The sequence below is a fragment of the Terrapene carolina genome, unplaced genomic scaffold (genome assembly GCF_002925995.2).
Source record: "Terrapene carolina triunguis isolate 2854851 unplaced genomic scaffold, T_m_triunguis-2.0 Scaffold192, whole genome shotgun sequence".
In the NCBI taxonomy this organism is placed as follows: domain Eukaryota; kingdom Metazoa; phylum Chordata; order Testudines; family Emydidae; genus Terrapene; species Terrapene triunguis.
Genome location: NW_020664543.1, coordinates 6,613,566 through 6,641,345, shown reverse-complemented (window position 1 = coordinate 6,641,345; position 27,780 = coordinate 6,613,566). Strand labels below are relative to the sequence as shown.

The window sequence follows — 27,780 nt, the reverse complement described above, 5'->3', positions numbered from 1 at the left end:
GGGGGGTTGTTTTAAGGAGGAACGGAGCGGCGGCGGTGCGGAGAAAACTACTGAGATCCATGGTAAGTTGCAAAAGAATGTATGTGTGATCCTAGCGCTGCCCCCCCCCCCCCGCGCTTTTCTCCCTCTCCGGGGCGCTTTGATGTGCTCTTCGCTGGGGCTTTGAAGTTTTAAGGAAAGCTATTTATGTGCTAGCTATGGGCAAGCAGGGCTGGGCTGACTCCGGAGTGGGGGTTTATTTTATTTTTGAATTAGGTTGCACAAATCCGAGCTCTCGGTGCCTTCTGCAAGAGGGGAGGCTTTTATTTTATGGGCATGGTGGGGAAAGAGAGGCAGACATAGCAGGATGCATTTTTGTTAAAGGTGGATGTGGTGAGAATGAGATTTCTCTCCTCTCTTTCTCCCCCCCCCCTTCTCCTCCTCCATACCCCTCCCACCCCCCTCCGCACCCCCTGTGAACTCCAAAGAGGCGCTGCACGCTTAGTTAGGGGTCAGTTGTTGCACAGGACTCGGAGGAAGCAAGTAGCTTAGGACTCTCCCTCTCTCTCTCTCTAAGATCTCTTTCCAACCTCTCATTTCTCTGCCCGTCGCCATTTCTGGAGCAGGTTTTTTTTATTATTATTTGGCAGGATTGTCCTTTGAGGGCTTGGCGCCTCCTGGATTGTTTCTTCCCTTCTTTAGTTTTTATTTTTGGAGGGTCTCTCTTTTTTTCTTTTCTTTTTTGTTTGCAGGAGGGGTGGTTGGGTGTATTTATTTTTGCTCTAAGGTGGGGAGCAGGGGGCTGAGCTTGGAGGAGATGAGAGCCCAGGCACGGGATGCCTGCAGCAATCAGGTACATTATAGACAAGGGGGAGGCACTTTCTCTCTCTCTCTCTCTTCCTTTTCTGCAAACGGGACTCGATATTGCAAGACTGCTGATAATAGGGGTGACCCTGCTTGTTTATGTGTGTGTGAATTTCTGCTTGGGTTTGTGCAGCAAAGAAAAAAGCCAGGAACTCAGTTCACGCTTTCTGATTAGTTTGAGAGCCTTTCACATGCTTATTAAACCAGCTTTTTATTGGATGGAAGCAGGTTTTATTAAAACTGTAGAGAAGCTTTTAAAAATCATTCTGCACCGTAGTGAGTGTTTACTTTTTATTGATCTTTTTTTAAAAAAAAAAACCTATAGCAAGATTTAGTTAGTTTCACATTTACCTTCTAATGATGGAAACTTGTTCTAATAAAAAAAAGTCACTAGTGAGTCAGCCTTTGGAGGCAAATGGGTTGGTGATTTTTTTTCTTCTCTCTTTCAAACTTTTAACAAGTGCATGTGCTTAACTTAACCAAATCCATGGGAGTTTTTTTTTTATTTTGAAGGTTGTAGTTAACTTCTAAAATGAGTCAGAACTGTTTTTAAAATGAAACATTGTAGTGATCCCCCCCCCCCAAAAGTCTTTCTGAACGTGCCGTTCCAAAACAGCATTCAGCATTGTGCTAGTAGGGCTTCTGGTGATCATAATCTAAATTTTTAAGGAGTGAGAGGAGAGGGGGGTAAAATGGAAACCAGATGCCGAGAAAGGCACGTCTTGTTCCCTGCCTTGAGTTATCTACAAAAAAGAGGCAAAATGGGGGGGGGGGGGTGCGTGCGCAAAACTGGTTTACCCTGCAAACAGCAGGACAGAGCCAAGTTTGTGTGCCTGATGCTATCACTGAGCGGGGAGAAGGTTACCTGTATTTTTGTAAAGAGGGGTGTCTTCACTGGAGACGGGTTTGGTAGGTTGTGATTATATATGCAGTGTAAGTGAAGGGTTAATTCTTTTTCTTTCCAGCCCCCCCCCCCAGGCCCCCCCAAGTTAAAAGTGCGCCGGGAGTTCAGAAAAGCATATCTGATACTTTTGATTAACACTGCAGATAGCTGCGTTGATTTTTTTATTTTTTTTTTTGAATGTGAAGAGTTGAAAAGCCTGTTTACTTTTTGTCTTTGATGTTGGGTGGATCTGGTTTTGATTAGATCAATACTCTTTTCTTTTCTTTTTTTCCAGAGAGGAGGCTCAGAGGATCTCCTGCTGACTTGAGAGAGAGGCGCACATCCACATCCACACACACAGAGGCAGATTACTGAGGAATTTAAGGGGGGGCGGAAAAACCCTACCAGAAGAACTCGTGGAGCCATGAGTAGTGCTGTGTTGCTGACTCACCTTCCAGACCCCAGCAGCAACTTCAGGGAAGACGCCCCCCGCCCCCCTGTGCCAGGCGAGGAAGGAGAGACACCATGCCAACAGCCTGCAAGCTCGTTTGTCATGAAAAGCCAAAGCTTCAAGGCCATGTCAATTTCTTCCAACCCAAGGAGGAATGAGGATGGGCTTGGCGAGCCGGAAGGCAGTGCATCTCCAGACTCCCCTCTGGCAAGATGGACCAAATCTCTGCATTCCTTGTTGGGGGATCAAGATGGTGCCTATCTTTTTCGGACCTTCCTGGAAAGAGAGAAATGTGTGGATACCTTAGACTTCTGGTTTGCCTGCAATGGCTTCAGGCAGATGGACCTTAAGGATACCAAAACTTTAAGAGTAGCCAAAGCTATATACAAAAGGTACATTGAGAACAACAGCATTGTCTCCAAGCAGCTCAAGCCTGCCACTAAGACCTATATAAGAGATAGTATCAAGAAGCAGCAGATAGATTCTATAATGTTTGATCAGGCACAGACTGAAATTCAGACTGTGATGGAGGAAAATGCTTACCAGATGTTTTTAACTTCTGATATATACCTCGAATATGTAAGGAGTGGGGGAGAGAATCCTGCTTATATTAACAGCAATGGACTGGGGAGCTTAAAAGTTGTCTGTGGCTATCTCCCAACCTTGAATGAAGAAGAAGAATGGAGCTGTGTGGACTTTAAAAACAAAATCTTGCCTTCTGTAGTTGGGCTATCCAGCAAGACTTTGAGGGTTACAGCAAATGTCAGAGCTACAGAAACGGCTGAGAATGGATACAGGTAAGAAAACTCTATGGAAGAAATGGCCTTTTGTTTTGATTTTAATGACTTTGAGACTATTATTCTTTAAAAGGTTTGAGAAGTGGGTGTTCAGTGTTAGGTAGTTTTAAAACAGAAAGCTAACAACATAAGCCCCCCTCCCCCCCCCCGTTTTAAAAATGGTCCAGAAATCCTATTAGTTAAGCATGCCATTGGTAGATTCAACACAGATGCTTATCTCAACCTTAAATATTCAGGTATTTATTTTGTTTTTTTGTTGCTCTTTTCTGAACAGAAGAAATACTGTATTGTGCTGTTAAAGCTTATTGGCTCGTCCGGTTCTTATACACCAAAAGGTTCATAGCAACTACATGCATTAATTATTGCAGCAACTTTCAAACGTATTCTGTGTAACGGTAAAGAGCATCTATATAGGCATATGAAAAATGAAACATTAGTTCACCAACTTCACCACTAACTGGTGCTTAAGTTGGTTGGTTACGTGGAATGCAGTTGTGTAATAATGGAGCAGGAAATGTATGCACTTACTACATAGTAAAATACATGTAAAGTTTGTATGTGTAATATAAAAATATCTCTCTCTCATCACATTCATTATTGGTATCATGTCAAAGCCATTCCAGATGGCTTGTATACATCCAGTCAGTGTATACAAGAGCATAAGATCTTAGCATCATGTATTTAGGGTTATAGTAGGTCTGGTATTCTCTTATTGGCAGTGTGCTTGAAGTTAAACTTATTAAAAGTTGGATCTATGTCTTAATGCCAAGTTCAGAGTGTGTAGTGTCTGTTATGCGATACCAGAGGCAAAGTCTTCATTATGCACTTAGGCAGAGAGATTTCTGTGATACTGAGCCCTTCCTTTTGCTGTATGCTTTGTTGAAAAGGTGGAGTGAGGGGGCAAGTAGCCCCTTACAAAATGACCATGATCATATTCCAAATGAGTAAAATTGTCTTCTGAAAACTTATTTTCCCTCCCCAGCCCCTTGTCCCTTCTCCCGCCAACCTTTCCATTAATGTGAATTGTTGAATAAAGATCTGGGGCAAAGTGATCTGTTTTCAGTTGTATGCTCTGTCTGCTAGCACAGATGCAAGGAGTTTGTTTTTTAGTGTGGTGAGTGTTTGACATCTGGTTTACAGGAATTTTGAGAGCAGTTTCTGTGATTCATGGACTTCAAAGGGCTTCAGGCTTCTATTTCAGTTGTATTCTGCCTCTTAGAGGAGGGTGATTGTAGTGCATCTCTCTGTTCCTTTCCTGCCCTTCAGAGAGGCTGCAGCAGCGTGGCTGTGGTGATCAAAGTGGATCCAGGGACTGTGGGGTTAATTCTTCTCTTACACCTGTGTAAATTTTGTTAGTCTCTAAGGTGCCACAAGTACTCCTGTTCTTTTTGTAAATTTGGAGTGACTCCTCTGACATCTATGGAGTTACTCTCCATCTTACATCGGTTTGACTGGGAGCAGTATTTGGCCCCTTGTCTCTTCTTGAGACCAGCTTTTTAAGTGAAGAGGGAAGGGGCTATAATGCTCTTCCATTCAAGGGAGTTTGCCGGTCTGAGGGCCTAACTGGCAGCCAATTTGTGGGGACTTACAAGTGCTGTGAGCCTCACCCTCTTGCAGGACTGTCATAGCTCAACAGTCTACTGTTCTCCAGTATTAAACAGTGCTGAGTTGTGATGTTCTGTTATCTTTTGGTCTTCACTGGAATTCAGTGCCCAGTTGGGAATGGATTTTACATTCTACCAGTTGCTTCTGGCTCAAGAGAACTTTTTCACAACCATGACTGGTGTTGCCTTCCTGGCCAGGAGTACTGATGGCCGTCATGCCTTGAGATTGCAGCTCTTTCAAGTGAAGCATATTTTTTTTTTGCTACTTAGATGTCAGATCTGCCCCCAGGAGGTCAGGTGGTGCTATCTGCTTTGATCACCTTCTCTTGCATTTTCAATAGCTTTTTGAATCAAGATCTCTTGACTCCATGGAGAATGCAGAGAGGGAGGTCAAGCTGAGATTCTTCCCAATCCAAAGGCCAGGAAACCTGTTTCCCTCCCCCTCTCCAAGTTATCCTTGTTCAAAGGTGTGTGCGCCCGCCAGCTGGTAGCTAAGGGGTGCATGGATGAGTTGTGTATCACTATTCACTGCATTTAGGATTGGAACTGGAGCTTGATAAAGAAGAGTTTTCACTGAGTGGTGGCCAAACCACACCTCCATCCTGGCATGTGTACGATTCAAAGCACTACACAGACTAACTGCCTACATCTGCCACTATCTCTTAATAAATTTCAATTTAAGAATAAATAATAAGACAAAACATAGGATTAGAGTCTGGAGGGAGGGGAAAAAAAGGGAATTTGGTGTGTATTAAGAATTAGTTATATATGTGGGCTCCTGATGTATAATAAATACTTTGAGCTTGTTTCAGATTTCCCCCTCCCCTGAAACACTTCTTCTTTTTTAAAGTATTAGATGTGTGTCTAATGGTTTTTGTGAGACTGCTACCCTCAAACCATTGAGTTTATGTTGGACCCAGGAATGTAAGATGGAATCTGACCATTATTTATATTTGGTTCTGAATTTATCATGCATATGTTTTATGTACATGGAACTTTAGAGTGCTGCCTTTATAATATATTTTTATTCAATCCAAGGTGGACTCATCTGCCTCCCATTATGTTCTCTGTTCTAACATCTCTGAGACTGGCCTTGCTTTAAATAAGTTGGGGCTAGCAGATGGCCCTCTGCTGGCTCAAAGTGCTTCCTGTCCTTTGAAAGAACTCGCTGATGGAGCTCATTTTGTGTGAAGTTATTGGAACCAAGTTTGGCTTCAATTATCAAAGTAAATGATGCCATTGTAAAGCTATGCTTGAAGCAGTGTTCCACAGTTAGAGCATGGAAGCTGTGATTAACACCATTCTGCTAATACATATATTTTTAAGGTGTTTTTTTTTTTTACCCCTGTTTTGCAGTGATTTTTGTGTCTCAGTAAAATATTTAGTAAGCTTCAGTCTTGCCTTGAAAAAACGCTGCTTGAGGATTTATTTCTCAGTGTATAAGTCTTTGGTTTAAACTGCCAGACTGATTTTTATTTCAGAGAGCCATAGGTTGACTGTGTGTGTGCTCACCAAAAATCAGGGGTGCTGGAACAATGTGTATAGCGGGGGTGCTGAGAGCCATTAAACCAAACTGTAAACCCTGTATATGATGGAAACCACTGCAATCCAGGGGGTGCTGCAGCACCCCTAGTTCCACCACCCATGCCAAAAATCTCCTGAATTGTATTGTTATAACAGGGGATCCAGAAAAGAGCCCCATAAATTCTAGTTGCATTGTAATCCCTCTGTGATTTTTACCCATTGCCTAACATAATGTATAGAGAGCTACATGCTGTGTGTCATCTCATCAAGATAAGAGATAAGAATAGTCTGAGAAACATCAGTCGTTCTCCTTGACGCTCCAGAGCAACTGCTACCTGACAGCTGAAAACACTTTGCATATTGAGTTTGAAGATTTTTGTGTATGTGCAGAATCTGCATCAGAGAACTCCACTTTCCATAGGAATTTAAAATCCTTGAAGGCAATGTGCTGCATTACTGGAGTGTGGTCAAGTTTTTAAAAAGTTAATCGTAAAAAAAAAACAAAAACCAGCCCTAATCAGTTTTCTTGAAGTATGTGGGAATTTCTATGTGGGGCGATTCTGAATCTTTTTCTGCCCTTTTTTTTTTTTAATAAGATGATTAAAGACAAAGTAAAAGTATGTGTGTTTTTAAGTTAACCAAGTTCTGAAAGGTGACGTTCTTAATTATAACTTGCACAGTGGTTCAGTATCTCTGTGGGGGGAGGCGGGGTCGGTTTTGGAGTACAGTACTCATCAATGAGTTAAACTTGATTCACATAGGGTAGATTAAAAGCTGAATTTAGAGAGATGAAGGTATTTTACACACACTGAACCATCTTTCTATTAAGTGATTAGATAGCACTACTGATTTTTTTTAATAGGGTTGCAGCATAAACTATCAAATGATTAATTGCTTCTGTATTAGCATGATTAAATAGCAACACTGAACATGAAATAAAAGGACGGTACTTAAGACTCACTTAAAAGCAGGATTGCTTCAGTACATATGGTGAACATCTTGAAACCGAATACTTTACAATAATAAGCCTAATGGGTCTGGGTTTTGTAGAAGCAAGACATTAAACAGTTTCCAGTAGAGTGATAAAAAGTAGAGGCTTCAGCCTTTCTGTGAGCTACCAAAAACTAGCAGTGGCCTAAAGAATGTCATTGGAACCTTACAAGCTGACTTGTATTAGCAAGAGGGTTGTATTATTTTAAAAGGACACTTTTTTTTTTTTTGGTGGTCGGGTAACTTGGCTTTCATCAGCATGTGGAATTAATTTATCTTTTAAGACTTGACTTCTTTCCTGTGGCATTCCTTACTATCATCTATTTTTTTCATTAAAAAAAAAAAAGTCTTGATCTTCCCATTGAAATGACTTAGCATGCTTTGGAAAAGAATGTAATCCCAGCTGTGCTTAAATACCTGACTCTTTGCAACAAGGCCTCCTGCAAAGCTCAAGCCTGAAACTGGGGCCTAGAACTTCAGTCATGCTATTTGCAGTAGGGCTCTCATACCAAAGAGGCCCATCTTCTCCCCCGCCTGCTTAAGCCTTTGCGAAGGCTCATGGTTTTCCCCTTGCTAGTGAAACAGAGGAATGCACCACAGCAGGGGAGTAGGGAAAACTTGTTGTTTGTGAGAGAACTGAATTAAGACCACTGAAGAGGTCGAAAGTGGGTAAGTGGGGCAAATGAAACAAAGGGACTAGAGATACTAGCAGGAGGGGAAGTGCCACTTTCCATTAAGGCAGCTGTGCTGCTCACTTAAATCAAGCTGGCCTCATCCAATCCCAGAAGCATTGGGGTGGGGGGTGGGGAGATTGAAAGACCATTTAAAAACCTGCAGAGCATGCTAGCTATCCTGTTCCTGAGGCCCCAAGTGCTGTGTAAGTGACCCTAATTATTAAAATCAGCAGACCTTATCAGATAATGAGGTTCTGCTTTGAGACACAAACTCAAAAGCTTAACAGCCAAGACCTGAATTTATATATAAACAAATATACCTCTGGAAACCCCTAGGCACAGACCACTTATCACAGATTGAAAGATTTGTAAATGAATTTACCCTCTTAAAACTTGGAATCATTTTGACCTAAACATTGTCCAGTGGTTAGGTGGTCAGGGCAGCTGGGTTCTCTCCCTACCCTGAAATACTGTGACATGTTAGGTCAGACTTTACTGAAGTGTCTGCTAATTCTTGATTTCTCCATTCTTGGATACCCAACTTGAGACACCTAAGGCTGTTTTTTCATCCCTCCCCTAAGGTGCATTGATCTTAATCGGCACTGAGCACTCAGAACTTCTAGGCACCTCGAGGTGTCACTAAAAGTTAAAGTACTCTTGAAAACTGGCTTTGTAGTTTCCCTCTTTGTAAAGGGGGCACCAGGGCACTCACCTTTGTAAAAGCAGTTTGAGATCATATTGTTAAACTGGCTTGTATAAATGCCTATTATTTATTAGTAATTCTAAAGCTTGTCTGATGTCAGTGGTTGCAGTCAGTCATCTATGGTGCCTGAAAGGAGAGGTGGTAACATTTTCAAAAGCACCTAAATCCTATTTTCAGAAGAGACTTAGGTATTAGCTCAAGTCCTAATGACTTTCCATGCACTAAGGGCTAGATTTTTTTAAAGGTATTTAGGTGCTTCTGAGATTTTCAGAAGCACTCTTTTGAAAATCCCAGTAGGTCCCTAACTATATCTTTAGGCACCTCAATACCGTTAAAAATCAGGCCTCAAATCACTTTTGAAAATGGGATGTTGGGTATGTCTACACAGCAATAAAAGACCTGCAGCATGGCTGAGGCTGGCCTGGGTCCACTGATTCAGGCTTGTGGGGCTTCAGAGCTAAAAACTGCACTGTAGACGCGCAGCATGGAGCCCAGGCTCTGAAACTCTACAAGGGGGTTGGTGTCTCGGAGCTTGTGCTACAACCCAAGCCTGAATGTCTACTCTGCTATTTTTATCCCTGCAGCCTAAGCCCCTGAGATTCAGTGCTGGGGCTTTTTACTGCAGTGTAGACATATTCTTCGAGTCCCAAATCCCTTAGGTGCGTTTGAAAATCTTGTCCAGAGTGCTCAGCCACCAGGTTGATGTTAGTATGTAGAGAATGGTTGGTGACTGTGTAGTTCTGGGTCCGTCTTAACTCTGTGTTTGCTGTCAAGATAAACTTCTTGTGGATTGTGAGACTAGAAGCATTCTGAGTGTCTATTGGACGTAAAACAGCGGAGGGATAGTTTTTTAAAGACATTCATTGTGTCTTACGTACACACCTACCATGAGCGTGACACTAACCTTCTGCGCTTTTTTTCAGATGTAAAAATAACGCGACCACTATTTTGCTTGTCCCTAGGTCATTCAAGAGGAACGATCCTATTAACCCATACCATGTGAATTCTGGCTATGTTTTTGCCCCAGCAACTAGCGCAAATGATAGCGAAATATCTAGTGATGCCCTGACTGATGATTCCATGTCAATGACGGACAGTAGCGTGTAAGTATTCCACTTTAGCAAAGTCCTTTGGAATTTACCTCTTGAAAACTACCTGTGCTGATGTACCACAATGACTTGCCAGCATGACTGTTCTATCATTTTAATACTGCTTCCACTTTTTCCATTGGACGAAATCACTGGAAGGCATCTTAAGCCATCCAGAAGTATTGCTATTTACTCAGATGTCACAGATATTGGCTGCAGTAACAATGGTGGGTGGTTCTTCCCTTTTTTTGTTTTTGTTTTTTGCCACAATTCTCATTTTAATCCTCAACTGAGCAAATGTGTGTTCTCCCATCTGCTGAAAGAATAAAATAGAAACACATGAAATGTATTTATAGTTCATCACGCCTCTTTATTTGAAGGCCAAGCCTCCAATAGTATTTGATTTGTCATTTAAAAAAACAACAGCACACAACTTTCTACAGGAATTGCTTTCTGTAATTCGGGTTCACCAGTAATGTCAGAATCAACACTAACAGGGTTACTGACCTGAAGGGACAATAGCTGCACATGACGATCTTTCAGAGAATTGTTTGAATGGAGCTTTATGGATTAAAATGTCAAGAGTCTTAAGAGCCTGTGGAGGAGAGGAAGGATGGTCCTGTGGTTGAAGACCAAGCTTGAGAATCATGAGGTCTGGGCTCTGCCACAGCTGGCTGAATAACCTTGGAAAAGTTGCTTAACTTCTAAAATGGGGATAATGACACTTTTTTTCCCTTCCTCATGGGGGTGTACTGAGACTTAATTCATTAATATCTGTAAAGCACTTTGAGATCATTTGATGAAAGGAAGTATAATTAAGTGCAGGCCATGCCACTGAAATGGACCAAGTCCTTTGGAAAAGGTGTTTGTTAAATAAAGTAGTGTGTTCAAGGCCTTAATCTCATAACTGCAACTCCTTCAATGTCTCTGTTGGATGTGTATAGTGTATATTTCCCCCCCCCCCCCCCCAAAGATCTGCTTGCTGGCTTTTTAAAGTCACCAGTCTGCTGCCTGATGATGTACACACACTTTAATGGAAAACAGAGCACGTTTTTTTACAAAACATCCTAGATGTACAAACAGATGTTTATTTTATTTTTTTTAAAATGCACATGTGTGTGTTGAACTGATATTATGGAAAAAATAGCTTGTTGTCCCACCGGATTCTCTTATTGAACAATATTGGCATTAAATAAAAGAGCTGAATCATAGGGTGACTTCTTTATTTCTTCTTACTGGCTCTAGTTGTATGTGATCATGTGTCAACAGAGCATTCATTGGGTTAGTCATTTCTGGACCAATGTAGGGTCACTTGGGATTCACAGGGCTAGGATTAGACCCTCTCTTCACAGCAATGCCAATTGTAGGCCTTATACAGATGAGAGCACTGAGTGAGAAATAAAGTGCATGGTGGATGAAAGGCTTAACTGAATCGCTTTCAGCCTATTGTTAGTCTAGGGGAGCTTAGAGGGGATAAGAGGGTAGCAGGCCGCTTTGAAATTTACTTGAACAAGTGAATAGGAGCTCCCCATAAAGCAGTGCATGAAAGGAGCCTGGCTGTTTTTTCCTGCCATAACAATAGCCAGTGCAGACTGTGAGGAGCTTGGGGAAGCTTGGCTGATTAAACTGCTGGGAGCTTCAAGTTTTTTTTGGGGGGGGGGGGGCAGGGAAGAATGAGAGAAGAGAGGGCATGTGTGGATTTCAATAGAATGCAGGTTTACATGGTGTTAAGAGACAAACCTAGAAAAGTAATAGTTCCTGCTATAAACTGAGCCAGTCCCTGAATCTTTGAAAGTGCAGGACTCCCTCTAGCCAGACTTACTCCGTGGGGGTGGGAATGGCCCAACTACTGGAAGTGGTGGTGTGTGTGAGGTGTTTTATTTTTCGTGTGTGTGTGTGTGTGTGTGTGTGTGTGTGTGTGTGTGGAAAATGGACTTTGCTAGAGATTCTGAAGTCCTTCTAAAAAGTTCTGCTGCGTGGATTCCCACCGTTGTCACAAGCTGTGTCCTGGTGTTTTCTTGCTGCAAGTGTGCAGCTCTCCCTCTTTCACACAAGGCTTTTACTATTAAACCAGTGTCAATGCAAATCCGCTCCTAGTGGAGTTACTCCCTGTTTATACTGATGTAAACTGAAGAGCAGAATTTGTCCCATAAAGCCTACGTCAGTCATACCAGTAAAGTGAGGTATGAATTTTATAAAAAATCTTCTAATGAATTGCAACTATAGGTAAGATTGCCAAACAATACACACCCTGTGTGTGTGTGTGTGTGTGTGTGTGTGTTTTAGTTTAGTTTTTTTAAATGTCAAGTATAAATTTAATTTTGTAATAGCCACAAAGCATCATGCAAATTTCCCTTTCTTGATTGGGGGAGGGGGAAGAGGAAAGGGGATTTTTTTTTATTTGCTTATATCTTATTTATGGATTTACTTTGGACACAGGGGAATGCTGCTGAGCGAACTTCAAATATTACCTTATCTTACAAACCAGGCTTTTGATGTTGGCAAGATCAGAGGCTTGTTTCAGAGCCGTTGCCAAATGAAGATGGGAGTGAATGCATATGCGCATGAGTCTGATATTTCAAAGCAGCAGTAAAACTACATTCAGGTTAGGTCAGGCACATCTGAGTCAAAAGGCTAAGATAATTGGCTCAGTTTAAATGGCAGCTGACTGGAAAGAAGATTTCAAACTAGTGTTTCCCCAGAAAGAGATTGGCTTAGCACCAGGCTGGGTAGCTGAAATGTTTATAATTAAACTATACTATTTAGTGCCTAAACTCTGTAGCTCTTCAGCCCACAGCTTTTAGTAGCCAAGAAATGTGAGTGCATATGTTTACTGCTGGAGAAAGAGAAGAAGGTTATATTGAAATGACCTATTTGAGGAACTCTGTTTTTAAAAACCAAACACAACACCCCCTCCTCGCTCCAAATAGTAATCCTGTGCTATGCTCTCTAACATCTGGCAAAGCCTAACCCTTTAAAATAAAAGGCACTTTCTAGTTGTCACTGTGGCCTATACGCATTTCAGCTTCAGATTTTTCTGTAATATCTTTTTCTTATTGCACCCAAGCTGGCTGTAAACTCCCAACTCCAGCTACATGTCTTGCCTGTAATAAGTGATTGCCCATTCTTGTTTTCCCCCTTAAACCTGGCATCATCCCCTGTTCCTCATTTTGTGTGGAAGGCCTACATTTAAAAAGCAGACATCAAACCAACTACAAAATTGTCTCTTCCTTCTTTAGAAGGCTTGGCTCTCCCAAGGCTACTAAGTAACCTTCCCATCTCAGTGAAATGTCTTTCCTTTTTTAAAAACTGTATCTTGTACCTTGTTACAAGCTGTATGAGCAAGGAGCTGATCCTGACTCGTGTAACTGCATTGAAGAGAGAATCGGGCCCCCTTCTCCCTAGCCCATGTTGGTGTCCTCTTTTCCGTACCTTTTCTGCAGTTATCCATGACATATACGCCCCACCCCTTTGTTGTCTTCCACCTGCAGCTATCTCATTGCGGCTCTGAATAAGCCTGACCATGGCAGGAGAGGTGTTCGTATGCTTGTTTCCAAGCCAGTGTTGTCAGGTGTCCGACAGCTGCCTTTGCTGCTCTTAAAGAACAAAGGTACCATGCTTGGAAAATCCTGGCTGCTCATTGACTGAAAATGGTGCTGACTCAAAATTCTTACATGACACGAAAGTGGTTAACTTTAAACCAACCCAAACCAGGCACGTCTAAATGGAGATGGAAGTTCTGTCCTACAGTCACTTTTTGTGGCTGATAGGGGAGAGATGCCTTTTTACTATGAGGCAAATCATCCCGGTTTGGTAGGAGCTACATCCCCGTGGGAAGCACTGCAACTCTGTAAATTCCAGCTTGCTTTCCATTACTGCCCCCATGGCTGGAGCTGAAGGTCTGGCCTCTAAAGGCTGTCGTCCCCAAAGCTGGAGCACGGAGTGTTTTGGAGGGATCCGTCAGACGTGGAAGGGACTGGCAGCAGAGCTGTCCTTCTAGGCCTCGCCACAGAATGCCGTGGCCAAGATAAGCAGGACTAGGGTGAGCTGTTCAAGTTGTATATTTCTGCTGATTTTGGAGGGGAGCAATGCTATAGACAGTGGTTCCGTTCCCTCCCTCGGCTATCCCCTCTCAGTCCTTGGAGCCCTGAACTCGTGGGCTTCAGGCAGGGATGTTGCAGGACAGGCTTATCTTCTACCTCACCCCACCTCCCCTCCATCCATTCTGTTGCATTTGGGTTAGTGTTTGTGCAGGCTTCAGTGTGTGTGTGTTATGTACAGTACTAGCCCAGGCAGGTGGATACTTGACATGACGTGGAATTTCTGTCAAATAATACGAAAGCAGACAGTCTTACTCTGGTGGAAAAGATGCAGGGGGTCTTTAATTCCTCTGTATGGAAAGTCTCATTTAAAACATCCTCACCTCGGTAACCCTCCAAGAACAAAATCCCTCTCATCCAATCCACGTGATGAGCATTGACCTCCTTCCCCCTCTGCCCCCATAACTGCTGCTCAACCTGGCTACAACCCAACCCCTACTCATGTGTTGTTGCGAGGGGCAGGGCCTCCAAGCCAAGTTCAATAGATATTGTCATACTTTTATTGCCCCTTCTTTCATCATGAGCATAAATGTTTAGTGCTTGCGATAATGACTGATAACCCCGGTCGTGGTACGGAACAGTGCAGACAGATGCTATGTGTGATTCTCCAGAGTGTGTTCCCATATGGGGCTCTGGGCAGACCTACCTGAGGCAGAATTGAAGGCAGATTTTCATTAGGAACTGAACTGAGCACCCTAAACTCACTTTGCTTGTGACATAGCCAATGTCTCCAGTGATGATTGTCCACCCTGTTAAACATTGCCCCAAACATCTCTTCTCTTGACCAATGCTCTGTTCTGTCTGGATTTTCCAAAATTTCAAACAATAAACTGGTTTGACCTTTTTCTTCAGTCTTTGCTACTCCCGTATCACTTGTGAATTAGTTGCTTTGTAATGGAAACTTAGAAAGCACTAGGCCAAGACTTTCACAGATGACTAGGGGTTGTGCGCCTCAACATTTGGGTACTCAACTCAAGAAACTACAATGGGGCCTGCTTTCCTCCATGTCCCCCCTATCCCCTTGGGGGTGGATGCTTGGCACTTTCTGAAAATTTGGCCTCTTCAAATTGTCTCAGGCTGGGCACCCAAACATTGAAGCATGCACATGCATCTGCACACGAAAAGAATATCTGGTCACTTTTTGGAAAAATCTTGGCCTTTTACTGTTGTGAGAGTGGGAAGTGCCATGTTACCATAATGGTGGTGGATCTTAAAATGGGGTTTGTGTGAGAGAGAGGGAGCGGTGTGAGGGTTGTTTTTTTGTTTTTTGTTTTGGTGTGGAGTGGGGAAGGAAAAGAGGGGTTGTGTGGGAGGGGAGATGGTACAGAAAGGGAGAAGTGCATAATAATCTTTTCACTGGCTGTGAGTGGAATTTATATTTTACTCTTCTATAGGTCCTTACATCTAAGGACTTCAGAGCACTCTACAAATATTAATACTCAGGTGTTACCTCCCTATCCAACATGGTGCTGTATTATCTCTTATGGATTTGGGGTGTGTGTGTGGAGAGACTGGAGCACAAAGACCATGGTTATGCCTCAAATTTATGGGAAATCTGAGACTAGAACTCATGATTAGTAGTCATGCTTTTCAAACACTGGACTATCCCTGCTCAAAGTTCATTTATTCATGGAGGATAAGTCCATCAATGGCTATTAGCCAGGATGCAAAACCATGCTCTGAAGTGTCCCTAAACTCTCTTCCCCAAAACCTGGGAATGGGCGACAGGGGATGGATCACTTGATGATGACTTGTTCTGTTCATTCCCTCAGAAGCACCTGGCATTGGCCACTGTCAGAAGACAGGATACTGGGCTAGATGGACCTTTGGTCTGATCCAGTATGGCTGTTCTTATATTCTTAATACTAATGTGGGTAAATCTTTGCATGACTAGATGACAGCATACCTCATTGCTAGAGAAAAATTATTGCTTCTGCTCTCTTGATGGCAATTTTCAAAGCTCTTCTCACTTGGTCTGGGGATTTTTTTGGTTTTTTTTTTGTTTGATTGCTTTATCCCAATGGGCTGACCTAGCCAAGAAGAACGATGTCCCATAGCTTTAGGAGCCTGTGTTCTGTTGCTGCACCTGGTAGTGACTTTACTGGGTTGTGCATGACCACCTCGAAGGCAGAAAAGGCATCTTGGGTCCCACCTGGGGGGGGAGCCCTTTGTGACCAATCATTTTGTTATCTTATCTGCATAGTGTTGGCAATCTATGAAGTGCTTTAGACCTAATAGCCCCCCTACAGTCTATGGTGACATACAGAACAAGTGTAAGGAGTGTGTGAAACCTATTCCTGGAAGGCCCCAGTCCAGTAAGCTGCTGTGTACAGGCAGAGCCCTGTTGAAGTCAATGGGACTCCGCAGGGATCTATCCACAGTCAGATGCCTACACGAAGGGGGACGGAGCTTGCTCTGCAGCTCTCTTGCTCAGCTACTGAACATCCAGGCCTAGTGACTAAGGCTTGGTTTCTTTTTTCAGAGGCATTGAACATCCATAGACTTATTGACTTCAGTTGGAGTCCTCAGTGCTCAGGACTTCTGAAAATCAGGCCCCTCAGTCTGTTTAGATTATTTCAAAGACCATGGAGGGGGCTTGCTGGGAACCGTAAAATGATTAGATAATTTTGAATTCTGTCTTCTGTTTTGGAAAGTACTTGCAATGGTCCATCGATTTACAGCATAATAAGTTGAAATAAATAGGCGTAGGATATCCTGGTTGACTGTGACTTGTCTTTCCATTTGCAGAGATGGAATCCCTCCTTATAGACTTGGGAGCAAGAAGCAGCTCCAGAGAGAAATGCATCGTAGCGTTAAGGCCAATGGTCAAGTTTCTCTACCTCATTTTCCGGTAAGTCTGATGCAGAGTCCTCTGAAAAATGGCTGGAGAGAAGGCCCTCTAATAATGCTGGAAGAGACTAGGAGAAATCATTGCAGGTTTACAGGGAAGGGAGGAAAATGGCTTCCTTCTCATCAGCTTGTTGCATCCTTTTGTCTCTGAATGCAAAGACTGACAGCTTCAAGAAGAGATGCTAATAGATGGGTCAGCTCTTCAGCTGGAGTCAACAGAGCTACAGAAACCCAGAGGACCTGGCTTATTATTCTTACTGCCATTGGCTTGAGGTCTTTGGGCTTATTCTGTAAACATATAAACCCCAAACATCAGCTTAAAACACTCCTGAAAAGTTTGCTTGCATAGGGTTGCATTGGTCACTGGTTGGGTTCTGTGTAAGGTTTTTTGCCTTTCTCTGGATCGTTGACTAGAGCTCACCTTCTAGGTTCAAGCTGGGAGCACCCCATCTGGTTGATTGTATAGACATGAACATGGCTGCGCGGGTCCTTCCTGTCTAAATCTAACCTTCTCCCCCTCCCCCACCACCACTTTCACACCTTCTGTGCTCTGATGAGGGTTGTGTTTTGCTTTTCCTCTACTGCTCCAAGACTTCAAAAACACAGTTGGCAGTTAATAGGATTTACTAGCTTCTCAAAAGAGAGAGATTGGTAGCCAGTATGTGCCTTCTAACAATAATAATAAAAAACTTTATCTGCCTTGGTTTTGAGGAAATCCAGTTCTTCTAGTTGTGTTGCTTCTGAAAACTAACTCATTGACTTGTTGATTCAGTGCAGACTTCAGGAAGGTGCTGCTGGTTCTTGCAGTGAATAAACTGTTTACACAGACAAGAAGAAACATATCTTGTCTTGAGATTAATATTCCCAAATTCCTCCTCCTTTTTTAAGCAGCGAGACATTTTAGATACTGTTTCTGGTGGGTGTGTGTGTGTGGTGGGGGGGGGGGGTATGTTGGATTGAATGGGGATTTTATTTTTTGGAAGGGAGGGTGTTCTTCACCCCCTTCTATAAAGAAAGTTCTGTAGCCTGAGCTTGTAAATTAGATTATTTTGTCCCAGGGCGTGCAAATCGACTTTCTCTGTAAGGCAGTGCTTTGATCAGGGACTGAATAGAGCTGGCTTGTGTAAGAGTGACAATTTCCAGCAGAGTGGCCTTTTTCTACCCTCACATCATTTCTGGAGCTAAGTGGTTGTCGGAGAGAGGCCCTGCCTCATCTGGTGGGTAGTACGTGAAAGAGTTGGCAGTTCAGCTTTCTGCTTCAAAAAAAGGGGGGGGGGCAGAGGGAAGCTGGGGTGAGGGCGAAGAGGGGGGTGTGTTTGGGGGGAGAAGATGACAGGAAGGAGGAGGAAGAACTCTGGTGGGTGGTTTCTCTTTCTTTTCTCCCATGTTTGCTTCTTTTGGCAGAAATTCTCGTTTGCCTTTTTATATTCTGCACTTGATTTGGAGATGTTCCCTTTTTCCCTTGATAGATCTGCTTGAGGCAGCCAAGCTCAGCAGTGTACCACTACTAGCCTGCAGCAGCTTTCTTCATTTTCTGTACAAAGAGATGGGGGGGGGGGGGGGGGAGGGAGATCTAGGACACTGTTGAGACAACACTACCTCAAAGGTGCCCAGTGTGTAGCCAGGAAATAAATTACCAGCACTTCTCTGATCTGCAACTGTTTGACTTTTTTTTTTCTCCCTTTTTCTCCCCCATCTTATTTTTTTTTAATTTCCAACTCCTTTCTGTTTATACTCACTTTATTCCTTCAGTTAAAGGCTCTTCCTCCCACCTCAGAGGGTTTTTTTTTTTATTATTTGATGTTTGACAACAGTCTTTGAAGATTTTCTACTTCAGAGTAGCTACTGATGGGCTGGTTGTACTACAGAGAGAACAAGCGGGGTTCCTCGGAGTGCGACCAACTGCTCCTGCCGAAGGCAAACGCTAGTGGGAAGGATGTCACTCCATGAGGCCACAGCACTAGCTCATAAAAATCCAGAGCAGGCGATGCCTACTTGCGGTAGTCTCTTCATCCAAACATGGAGACACAACAAGCATAGTGGGGCCAGAAATGCTGCTCCAGCTAAGCTTCTGCAGCTTGCACTGCCTGCTAAACATGACTTACCCCTTTTGTCCCTGCTCTGTGTAGAGAACCCACCGTCTTCCTAAGGAAATGACCCCTGTGGAACCAGCTACCTTTGCGGCTGAACTGATATCCCGGTTGGAAAAGCTGAAGCAAGAGCAAGAAACGATGGATAGTCTGGAGGAGAGGCTACAGCAAATCAAAGAGGTAGGAGGATTAACCCCTCCGGCGCCGGTGTGGTGCTTGGAGCCTGCTGATCCGACATCTTTCTTGGGGGTGGGAGGGAGCGGCATAGCCTGTCTGCACTTAGTGTAAGGGAAGACCACTTTTCTTTGTAAGCTGTATGTTGCATGCTTTAATGATCTGTCCTCAGTACCGGTGTGTCTGCTGTCCAGCAGCAATGCAAGCTCTGCTTTCCCCGCTAGCCTAGTGGGAAGAGCCCCTGTTCCACTGCCGCCGGCGCCCTGTGCTTTTTATTTATTTCTTACGAATGTTGCACCTTCAAGGAAGAAGAGAAGGAGGGATCCGAGCTACCTGCCAACACGCAGACCAATCGGGAGGCAGCAACCACTCCGCATCAGCAGCACTCACTCACTCTCCTGCCATCCGGCAGCTACGAGGAGGACCCGCAGGCGATCCTGGATGACCATCTATCGCGAGTGCTGAAGACTCCCGGCTGCCAGTCACCCGGCATGGGGCGGCACAGCCCCCGCTCCCACTCCCCGGACCGCCTCCCAGGAGGCAAGCCACAGCCGAGCACAGCGTCGCCATCTGCCTGCACCCTCATCAGTAAAGGATTTATCACCAAGCAGACCACCAAGCACGTCCACCACCACTACATCCACCACCACACCATCCCCAAGACTAAAGAGCAGATAGAAGCCGAGGCAGCACAGCGGGTCCAGTGCTTCTGTCCTGGGGGCAGCGACTCCAACTGCTATTCGAAATGCAAGAGCCACTCGAAAGGGACGGAGCTTCTGCTGGAGCAGTTTGGGTAAGTTACAGGAGTTTTATTTTTCAGTAGGAGGGAGGTGGGCTTGATTTAGAAAACCAGGTGGAATTAGCCCCTTCAAAACATTGGGAAGTGTGGTCATGACACGAGCCCAGGATATTAACGGTGCCTGCTGGGGGCGGGGAACCCTGTCCCCTGGTGTCTCCTCCTTAGCAAACCCGGCACGCTGACGAAGAGGAACGGCAAAGTAACAGATGGCGTCGCCCTGCCGGCCGGGGAAGCAGGGCTATCCGCAATGCCCGGGCTCCAGCTACCTGGGGGCGAGGCGGATCGGTCACAGAACGTCTGGCAGTGGATGCTGGAGAGCGAGAGACAAAATAAGCACAAGCCTCATAGGTAAATATACAGCTGTCTACAGCAATATCGCTCCCGGTAAATATTTATATATTACATAGGCTGTCTATTTTTACAATCGCTAAAAACAAATGAGACTCTTTGCTCCTCCGGTTTAATATAAAAGCCATTCTGCAGAACCAGAAAAACCACAAAAATGTCATGTTTTTGGCAGTAAACCCTTTTCATGTTATGACAGACTTTGGGGAGGGAGCGAGCAGAATAGGAGCTGCTATTGAAGTCATATTTTCCAGCTTTTATAAGCCGGTTCCTTTCCTCTTCTCTTCCTCCCCCCTGCCCCACTCCGCCCCCCAGCACACAAAGCACAAAGAAGGCCTACAATTTGGAGTCCACCAAAGGGATCCCCAGTGAGCGCCCGGCCCGCCATCACCTGTGGGGGAACAGCAATCACTCACGCGGGGCACAGCCTGCCCACCCGTTCGTCCAGGATCCCACCATGCCCCCGCTGACCCCGCCCAACACCCTCGCCCAGCTGGAGGAAGCCTGCCGCAGGCTAGCGGAAGTGTCCAAGCCTCAGAAACAAAGGTAACTACAAAGGGGAATGGCGGGGAGGGGGAGTGAGAAGTCTCCTTAACTTTTCCAGCCCTGAGTGCCTCATTTTATTAGTTCTCTCTGATAGGCAGACGCCCCCTGCTGGGAATGGGTGTGAATCACCAATATGGCTTTCTTTAGGAGGAGCCTTATTTCAGGCTGCTTGTTTCCTTCTTCCCGCAGGCTCCCCGCCATCTCCCAAGGGGCATTACTGGCTGGCAGGCAGGTGAACTTAGCAAGCTAACAGTAGACATCCAGGTAGCTAGAAATTTTATGTGATGTGCATGTAGCCTTGCCTTCCACTGTAGGAAGAGGTCCAGATTTGTGATGGGAGGTGAGAATGGGGAGGCATTGCCACAAAACATAACTTAAGCCCCGAAGGTGAATTGTTTTTTGTTTCGTTTTGTTTTGTTTCCCCCCAGTCCTCAATAGTTTGAATTCCACGTTCTGCCTCTCACTATCACAATGTGTTGAATTAGGTTGTTTATCGTGCATTTGGATACGGAAGGGGAAGTTAGTCCATAGCATTCTTAATTCTTCCTTTTGATTGTGTTTTGATGCAAAGGGGGAACTTAATGGCCTACAGAAGACTTCAATTAAGAAGATGTATTTTAACTTTGTTTGTTTATCCCCCAACTTCAGATGTTCAACCTCAAATCAGCAGAGGGATCGAAACCACTCATCTTCTGTTCAGGGAGGAAATGGCCCTTTTTGCAATGCAAGTCTAACTACAGAAGAGTATGTACATATATACATTCCATGTATTTCCACGGCTTTTAACTATACTTGCATTAAATGGATGGCACTTTGAAAATAGAAGACATTTTTATATCTGAAGTTTAGTCTTTCAAACATACTTTTGTTCTCTTTCTAAAAAAAAAAGAGAAATTTTCAAATCTTGTTTCTGGTTCTTTTTAACTTGCATTCCTGTAAAGTGGACAAAGATTGGATTAGTCTAATTACAGGATGGTTCTTTTAACAAGAAATCTGCTACAGAGAGGTCTAAAATGGCCTAAATAATTAAAGTTTTCTTTTTTACCCTCTTCATCTTAAGCAATGAGCAATGTTTGAAGTCCAGACTAAGCCACCTGACTAGAGTCTTTCATTTTTAATTGGTTGACCTTAAATCCACCAGCTGTCTTTGCTAGGAGCTTTTTTTTCTGAAGCCACTCTACAAAGACTTAGAACAAATTAGGAAGACTACATTACTGTGGACTAACACTTTGTGACCTTTTGACATGCCAAGTATACATTGCCTCAGAAGTAGTTCTGGATTTAGCTACATGGCATTCACTGCACTGTTGCTATTTTGTTATGTAGTAATTTTTTATTATTCTTTAAGAAGTGTTCCTCATTTCAAGTAACAAGGTCCACTTTATTTTTGCCTGGTTGTTCACGGCTACAGTAATGCTACCTGTGCATTCGGGAGAAGTAATCTTAGTGCTTTGAGTAGTTTTTGAATGGCAGGCTTTGAAATTCCAGCAACACCCATTAACGAGTGTATACCTGGAGCGAAATAACTAAACTGTTATTCTCTGCCATATAATTTGCATGAATGAAAATGGTGCGAATTATCTTTGTGACCTTTGAAGGCCAGACATGCAATAGTTAATTTGGCTTAATGGGAATGTGTTTAGCATAATGGTTAGCGCCCTAACCACTGGGGGTTACTGTTTGAGCCTCAGCAGACCATGTGATCTCTGTCCCTCATCCATAAAATGGGAACAGTTCCCTGTTGCACAGGTGTGCTCTGAGGCATAGTTCATGAATGCGCCTCAGCTGCTTAGAGAGCCTCTTATTATTTGTATTAGCACAGCGCCTAGAAGGGCCAGGACCCTGTTGTGTTAAGTGCTCTACAAACCTGGCACATACGTTTGCCTTCATTGCATCGGACTTTCAAATCGAACCTGGCATCAATCTGGTTGCCATTGTCTATAGTAGAAATATTGGATTTCAGTGAAGTCTTTGTTTCCAAATAAGAAACATGCTTTGTTTTTTGTTGCAGTCACAAAGAGCCAAAGAAACTCCCAGTGGTTCATGCCTCCCAGTCCAGCGAGTTGGTTGTCACTTATTTTTTCTGTGGAGAAGAAATACCCTACAGGAGGATGTTAAAGGCCCAGAGCCTGACACTTGGGCACTTTAAAGAGCAGCTGAGCAAAAAGGGAAATTATAGGTAAGAATTTCGTGGTTTCTTTCGTCTGCTGAGACTATGAACCAAAATAACCAGCAAATATGTTTCTGCAAACCCGCCCACAAGTAAAAACTTACAGCACCTTTTTCGGGAGGTTGGCTGCACTGGCTCACTCAACTCTCTTCTGTCCTTTTTCTACTCCCCCACCAAAGCCAGGGTGGTTTAGAGAGACAGGCTTGGGTACTATGTTGCTGAACTTGGCCTTGTCTCATGGGTCAGTGAGCTTGGTTGATGTCCCCCCGATGTCTGTCCCCCAAGAATTGCATAAGAGAACACTGATTGGCCATGGGCAGCTATTGCCTACATGTTGACTCCCACAAAAAGGAAAGATGGTCTTGTGGTTACGGGGTTGGGCTGGGACTCTGAGAGATCTAGGTTCAGTTCCCTCTACCTCTGACTTCCGGCCAGACCTTGAGCTTAATCTATCGGTGGCTCCATTCCCCATCTATAATGGGGATAATGGCACTTCTCCGCTTCACAGGGGCGTTAATGTTTGTGAGGCACTTGGCCTCCTTTGGCAGAGCCTCCACATAAGTAAAGTCGGTTCATTCTGGGGTTGGGGATGTGAGAGATGCTTTCAGGAATTTTGTTTTCAACCTAGTTGAGTTCCTGCAGATGCTCTTGGCCTGTTTCTAAGCGCCTTTCAGTTAGAAATACCAAGCCTTGGAGGGTCCTGTGGCACCTTTAAGACTAACAGAAGTATTGGGAGCATAAGCTTTCGTGGGTAAGAACCTCACTTCTTCAGATGCAAGGAAAGCTTATGCTCCCAATACTTCTGTTAGTCTTAAAGGTGCCACAGGACCCTCTGTTGCTTTTTACAGATTCAGACTAACACGGCTACCCCTCTGATACTTGAAGCCTTGGAGGATGAATTCCATTGAATGACACTTAAAAAACGAACAAAAAAACCCCCTATCTTCCCGCTCCTCCTTATAGCCACCCATATGAATATAAGGAATTCTAATGGTCTAAGATTGTGTCTGATATCTGCGGCTTAGAAGCCAGTTTCCCCTGTTTGCTGCCTTTTTGTAACGTTCATTCCAATTACAGTGGCTTTGTCCTCCGTTATTTTTTACTGTATTAGCCAAACGGATCTGATCAGTAATGAACTGACCATGTCCTATCGGTCGACGAGGCTCTTTCATCTGTACAAAGGAAACAGCCAGGTTTAAGTATTTTTAAATTTTGTTTTGAATTCGGCACTCCTCCCAGGTGCCAGAGGGCGCCCTCTGGAGACAGAAGTCACAGAAATGTCAAAATAGTACAACTTTCCCCAGGTGGCCCCACCAGTGAATCTTCACTGGCTTTGAAAGGTCCACTAGAGTCTAGTCACCTGGTGGCTTTCTGTTTTATGTAGATGCTTATCCAGTGGGGCTGGGGTTTGAGACCCCCATATTCCCCGGCCCTCCCAACTGCCTTCGGATGGCAACAGCTTGTAATTGCTACCAACTTGAGCTGGATCTGAACTGGCAACCAAGCAGTGCAAAGGATGTCTCTCCTATTATCCCGTTCTCTCAACAGTCATTTAGTGCCTCCAGAACATCTCATTCGGTTTCCTATGAAATTCTTTCTTGTGATGCTAGGTGCTTGAATAGGATATTAAAACTTCTGTGGCCTTAAAGCCCCTGCAGGTGCAATTATTTGTGCCTTGTCAGACTGTAATTACTTTAGAAAATGTTTTTAAGTGACTGACAAGGATGAAACAATGTTTTGCTTAGATCTCTCCCCTTTACACCTGGGTAAAGACAATACAGAAATTTATAAAAGGAACTTGGGTACGTGCCCAGTATTTTATCTTGCACAGACACAAGGTGAAACTAATTACACAAATGTGTGTACCTCCAGGGAATCATTTTGATCTAAGCTTTGACTTTTGGCTGGACTTTGAGTGAAACTGCAGGTGACCTTCAGGGAAGAGGGCCGTGCTACCCAGAGTAGAGTGAGTGTGTGTCTGTCTGTCTGTGCTGGGGGGGCAGTAACTAGACTGCTTTGGTCACATCTGGCATTGATTTCTTTTTAAGGCACACTTAATAAGCATGTCTTTGAAGCTTTTGCCTTTCATTTAATGCACAAAGACGTGCATAAATGGTCGACTCTCAAAATTCTTTATTGATTGAATCAGTTTGCAACATGGGTACCTAAAAGCTCTATTTTTGCTCCCTTTTCAATGCCAAAGTCATGTGTCCGATATTCACCCGGCACATTGTGTTTCAGTCTTTTTCGTAATAAATAAATAAAATAAATTTTTTTTTTCATGCTGATGGCGTTAACAAAAAACAAACACACACACAAACTGGGTGGTGTCGGGTAATCTTAACATGGCAGCAGTTCAAAACAGAACAGCAACACCAGGCCTGCTAGATTCTATTGGTGCCAGATGTCGGGGGGCGGGGGGGGAGAAGCAGAGCTTGCCACATAAAACATGTTTGAATGGAAAGCCCATTTCTGTGAGCAAATAAGTGCAGAGCGACTTGTTTGAAGATGATGTGGGGGAGGATATTGCTTTGCTTCCTTTCTCTCTCTCTGTGAAATAAGGTTGTAATTATGTAAAAGGTCATAGCGTGTTTTCTTAAATAAAGATTCAGTGTTCAAACAAACACAAATTTTTTTGTAAACACCAGCAGAGTTTGTTTGTGGGAAGTTATTGGGAAAGCAGGCTGCTCCCTCAAAGAGGGGTGGGGATGGGGAAAGCGGGGAGAAAGTCCTTAAAACTCATTCACATTTTTTTTTTTTTTGCCTTTTGGTTTTGTTTTGGGCTTACTGGCTCATGGAATTACAGCTCTGACCTGCACCATTAAAGTCAGTGGGAGCTTTGCCATTGACTTTAGTGAGTGTGGGTTCAAACTCTCTATGAAGAACTTAAATAAGAGCTATTTTCATGACCGAACCATTAAAAACACGATGCTGTACATCAGTCCAACTGGGAATGACTTTAAAAAAACCCAAGTAAATGTACCTTGACTAAATGTAGCTGTTTCACTCACCCCTCTTCTCTCCCTACCTAATTTAGCTCGCCTTAAAAAATAAATTAAAAACTTCTGGTTATTGGGTGTTTAGTTTTTAAATATTACTTTTATAGCAAACTCATTATTTTAAAACTGCTAAAGCCCAATCCATGTTTTTAATAAAGTGAAAAATCCAAGTTAAATTTTGGGGGATCCTCCTATAAAAGTTATGACCTTTAACCCTCCAACACCTTGTTTGAAAATTACGGAGCAGGGGATTATTATTTTTTTTTTAATCTTATCTGATGAGGATTTTCTTTTGCTGGTGATCAGATCACAAAGTGCTTTTTAAAGAGCGCGAGAGAGCAGGGCAGATCGGAGGAGGTGTGTGGTAGCAGACGGGCAGGCTCCTTAAATGCTAACCTTCTGAATGGAAGCCCTTCATTTGTGCATATGCAATTAAGCAGCCTTAGAAGGAAGAATGCTAGAAAAGGGATAAAAGGAACCTTTAATCAAGAAGCTGAACGGTCTAATTCGGGATAATAGAGGGGTCCTTACTGTTTGACACAAGAGGGGTGGGGGCGCTTTTTGTCTGGGTGAGCATTGGCTTCATGATCTAACGACCCAGAGCAAAAGAGAAGGAATGCAGGACACTTCTACTTGACCTTCCAGTGTCAAATATTGCAAGCTTGACCAAGATTGCTCTTTGCATGCGACCAGTAGGAAGCATCCGAGAACAAACACAGCCATATCTGTAACTTAAAAGTGGATGCATGGTTTTAGTTTTGTTAAATGCAAGGCACCCTGTTTCACAAACTGGACTAAGGGAGAAATGCCACATACTTAGTCTTGTTTTGCAGAAAGCATGTGACAGACTTTGAGTTACTGTTTTTTTTTTGTTTTTTTCCTAAAAAGCCTTTTTTAATAAAAGCTTCTCAATGCCATATTGTGCTCCAGAATTTATGCATGAAAGAAAGGAGAACAAAAACTAGTTTTTTATTTTGTTAAGTAAGATGTTTGGCCAGAGATTGCTCTGCTTTTTATTTTCTCTTCTTGAAAATATCTGCTGCCAACATGTATAACTTGTTCAAGGCACTGTCCCTGAGGTGCCCTATTTTATTAAGTAGTATACTCCATTCCTTTGCTCTTGTTCCTCAAACGCTGCTTCTTTAGCGCTGCTTGGGCTGGCCGCAGTTGCATCCATTCTAAATCGAATATTGGCAGATGCATGCAAACAGATCACTTGTGAGTTATGGAGGATTTTAATGGTATTGGACCCGATTTTCTTTCTTGGTTATCTTGTTACACTCATGTGAAAGGAGAATTGGACCCTTTGTTGGAAATGTTTGCTGCTGTTATCTAAAAAGAATGGTAAAGTAACACTTCATTATTTAAACTGCTTCCTCCCCTCCTTCTCCCTCAGGTATTATTTCAAAAAAGCAAGCGACGAATTTGACTGTGGTGCAGTTTTTGAAGAAATTTGGGAAGACGACACAATTCTGCCCATGTATGAAGGAAGGATTCTTGGGAAAGTAGAGAGGATTGATTGATGGCATCTGTGTTTCTTTAACGCAACCTAAGCTAAAGATGTCTTTGGACACGCAACAACAACAAAAACTTTGAAGGAAAGTTTTGAACCAATGAAGAAGAAAGTGAGGCCTATGAAGACTTTGCCAAATTAGCCTTAGAGAAAAAAAATGGCATTTATTATTCATGAGTTGGGTACTGAGATGATAAAAAAACAACAACCCTGAACTATTTATTAAAAACATGACCACTGTTGGCTATTGAAGATGCAGACCATGTTTGAGAGACTTCCATACATAATATATGACTTCCTGGGGATCTGAAATCTATGGACTAAGAGAAACTGTGTATAGCTTACCTTACCAGTAATCCTTATTGATATTTATTGAACAGTCTGTTTTCCCTTAAGTCCAGTTTATGGATATGCTGCTTTAACAATGGTGAAGAGAGGGGGAAAGGGTTGAAGGGGTTATTTTTTGTCCCACAAGCTACAACTTGGGAGTTCAGCTCTAGGAGTGCATTAATAATTTCTACCACTTTAAAGGGATTGGGGTGGGGGTGGGGGAATTATGCTGTGCCCAATATTTCTCCAAATGAAGATAAAATTCTTTTCTAAAGAAATAATAATTTTAAAAAATGGTCCTGCCATT

The 27,780-nt window shown here is 43.4% G+C and overlaps 1 protein-coding gene across 3 annotated transcripts; it reads left to right on the top strand.

Moving 5' to 3' along the window:
* AXIN2 (axin 2) lies at nt 1–27,575 on the top strand. Of its 3 annotated transcripts, none has more exons than XM_024198329.2 (11): nt 1–62; nt 2,022–2,974; nt 9,432–9,572; nt 16,406–16,508; nt 18,637–18,777; nt 19,077–19,564; nt 19,736–19,918; nt 20,231–20,461; nt 21,110–21,205; nt 22,473–22,640; nt 27,027–27,575. In XM_024198329.2, exons 2-11 carry the CDS (start codon nt 2,151–2,153, stop codon nt 27,151–27,153), a joined length of 2,502 nt encoding a protein of 833 aa, XP_024054097.1. In that variant the 5' UTR covers nt 1–62; nt 2,022–2,150; the 3' UTR covers nt 27,154–27,575. The 3 variants fall into 3 exon arrangements, with proteins under 3 accessions (XP_024054097.1, XP_024054099.1, XP_024054098.1); XM_024198330.2 differs by lacking the exon at nt 1–62 and adding an exon at nt 780–832; XM_024198331.2 differs by lacking the exon at nt 9,432–9,572.
* Nucleotides 27,576–27,780: the final 205 nt, after the last annotated feature.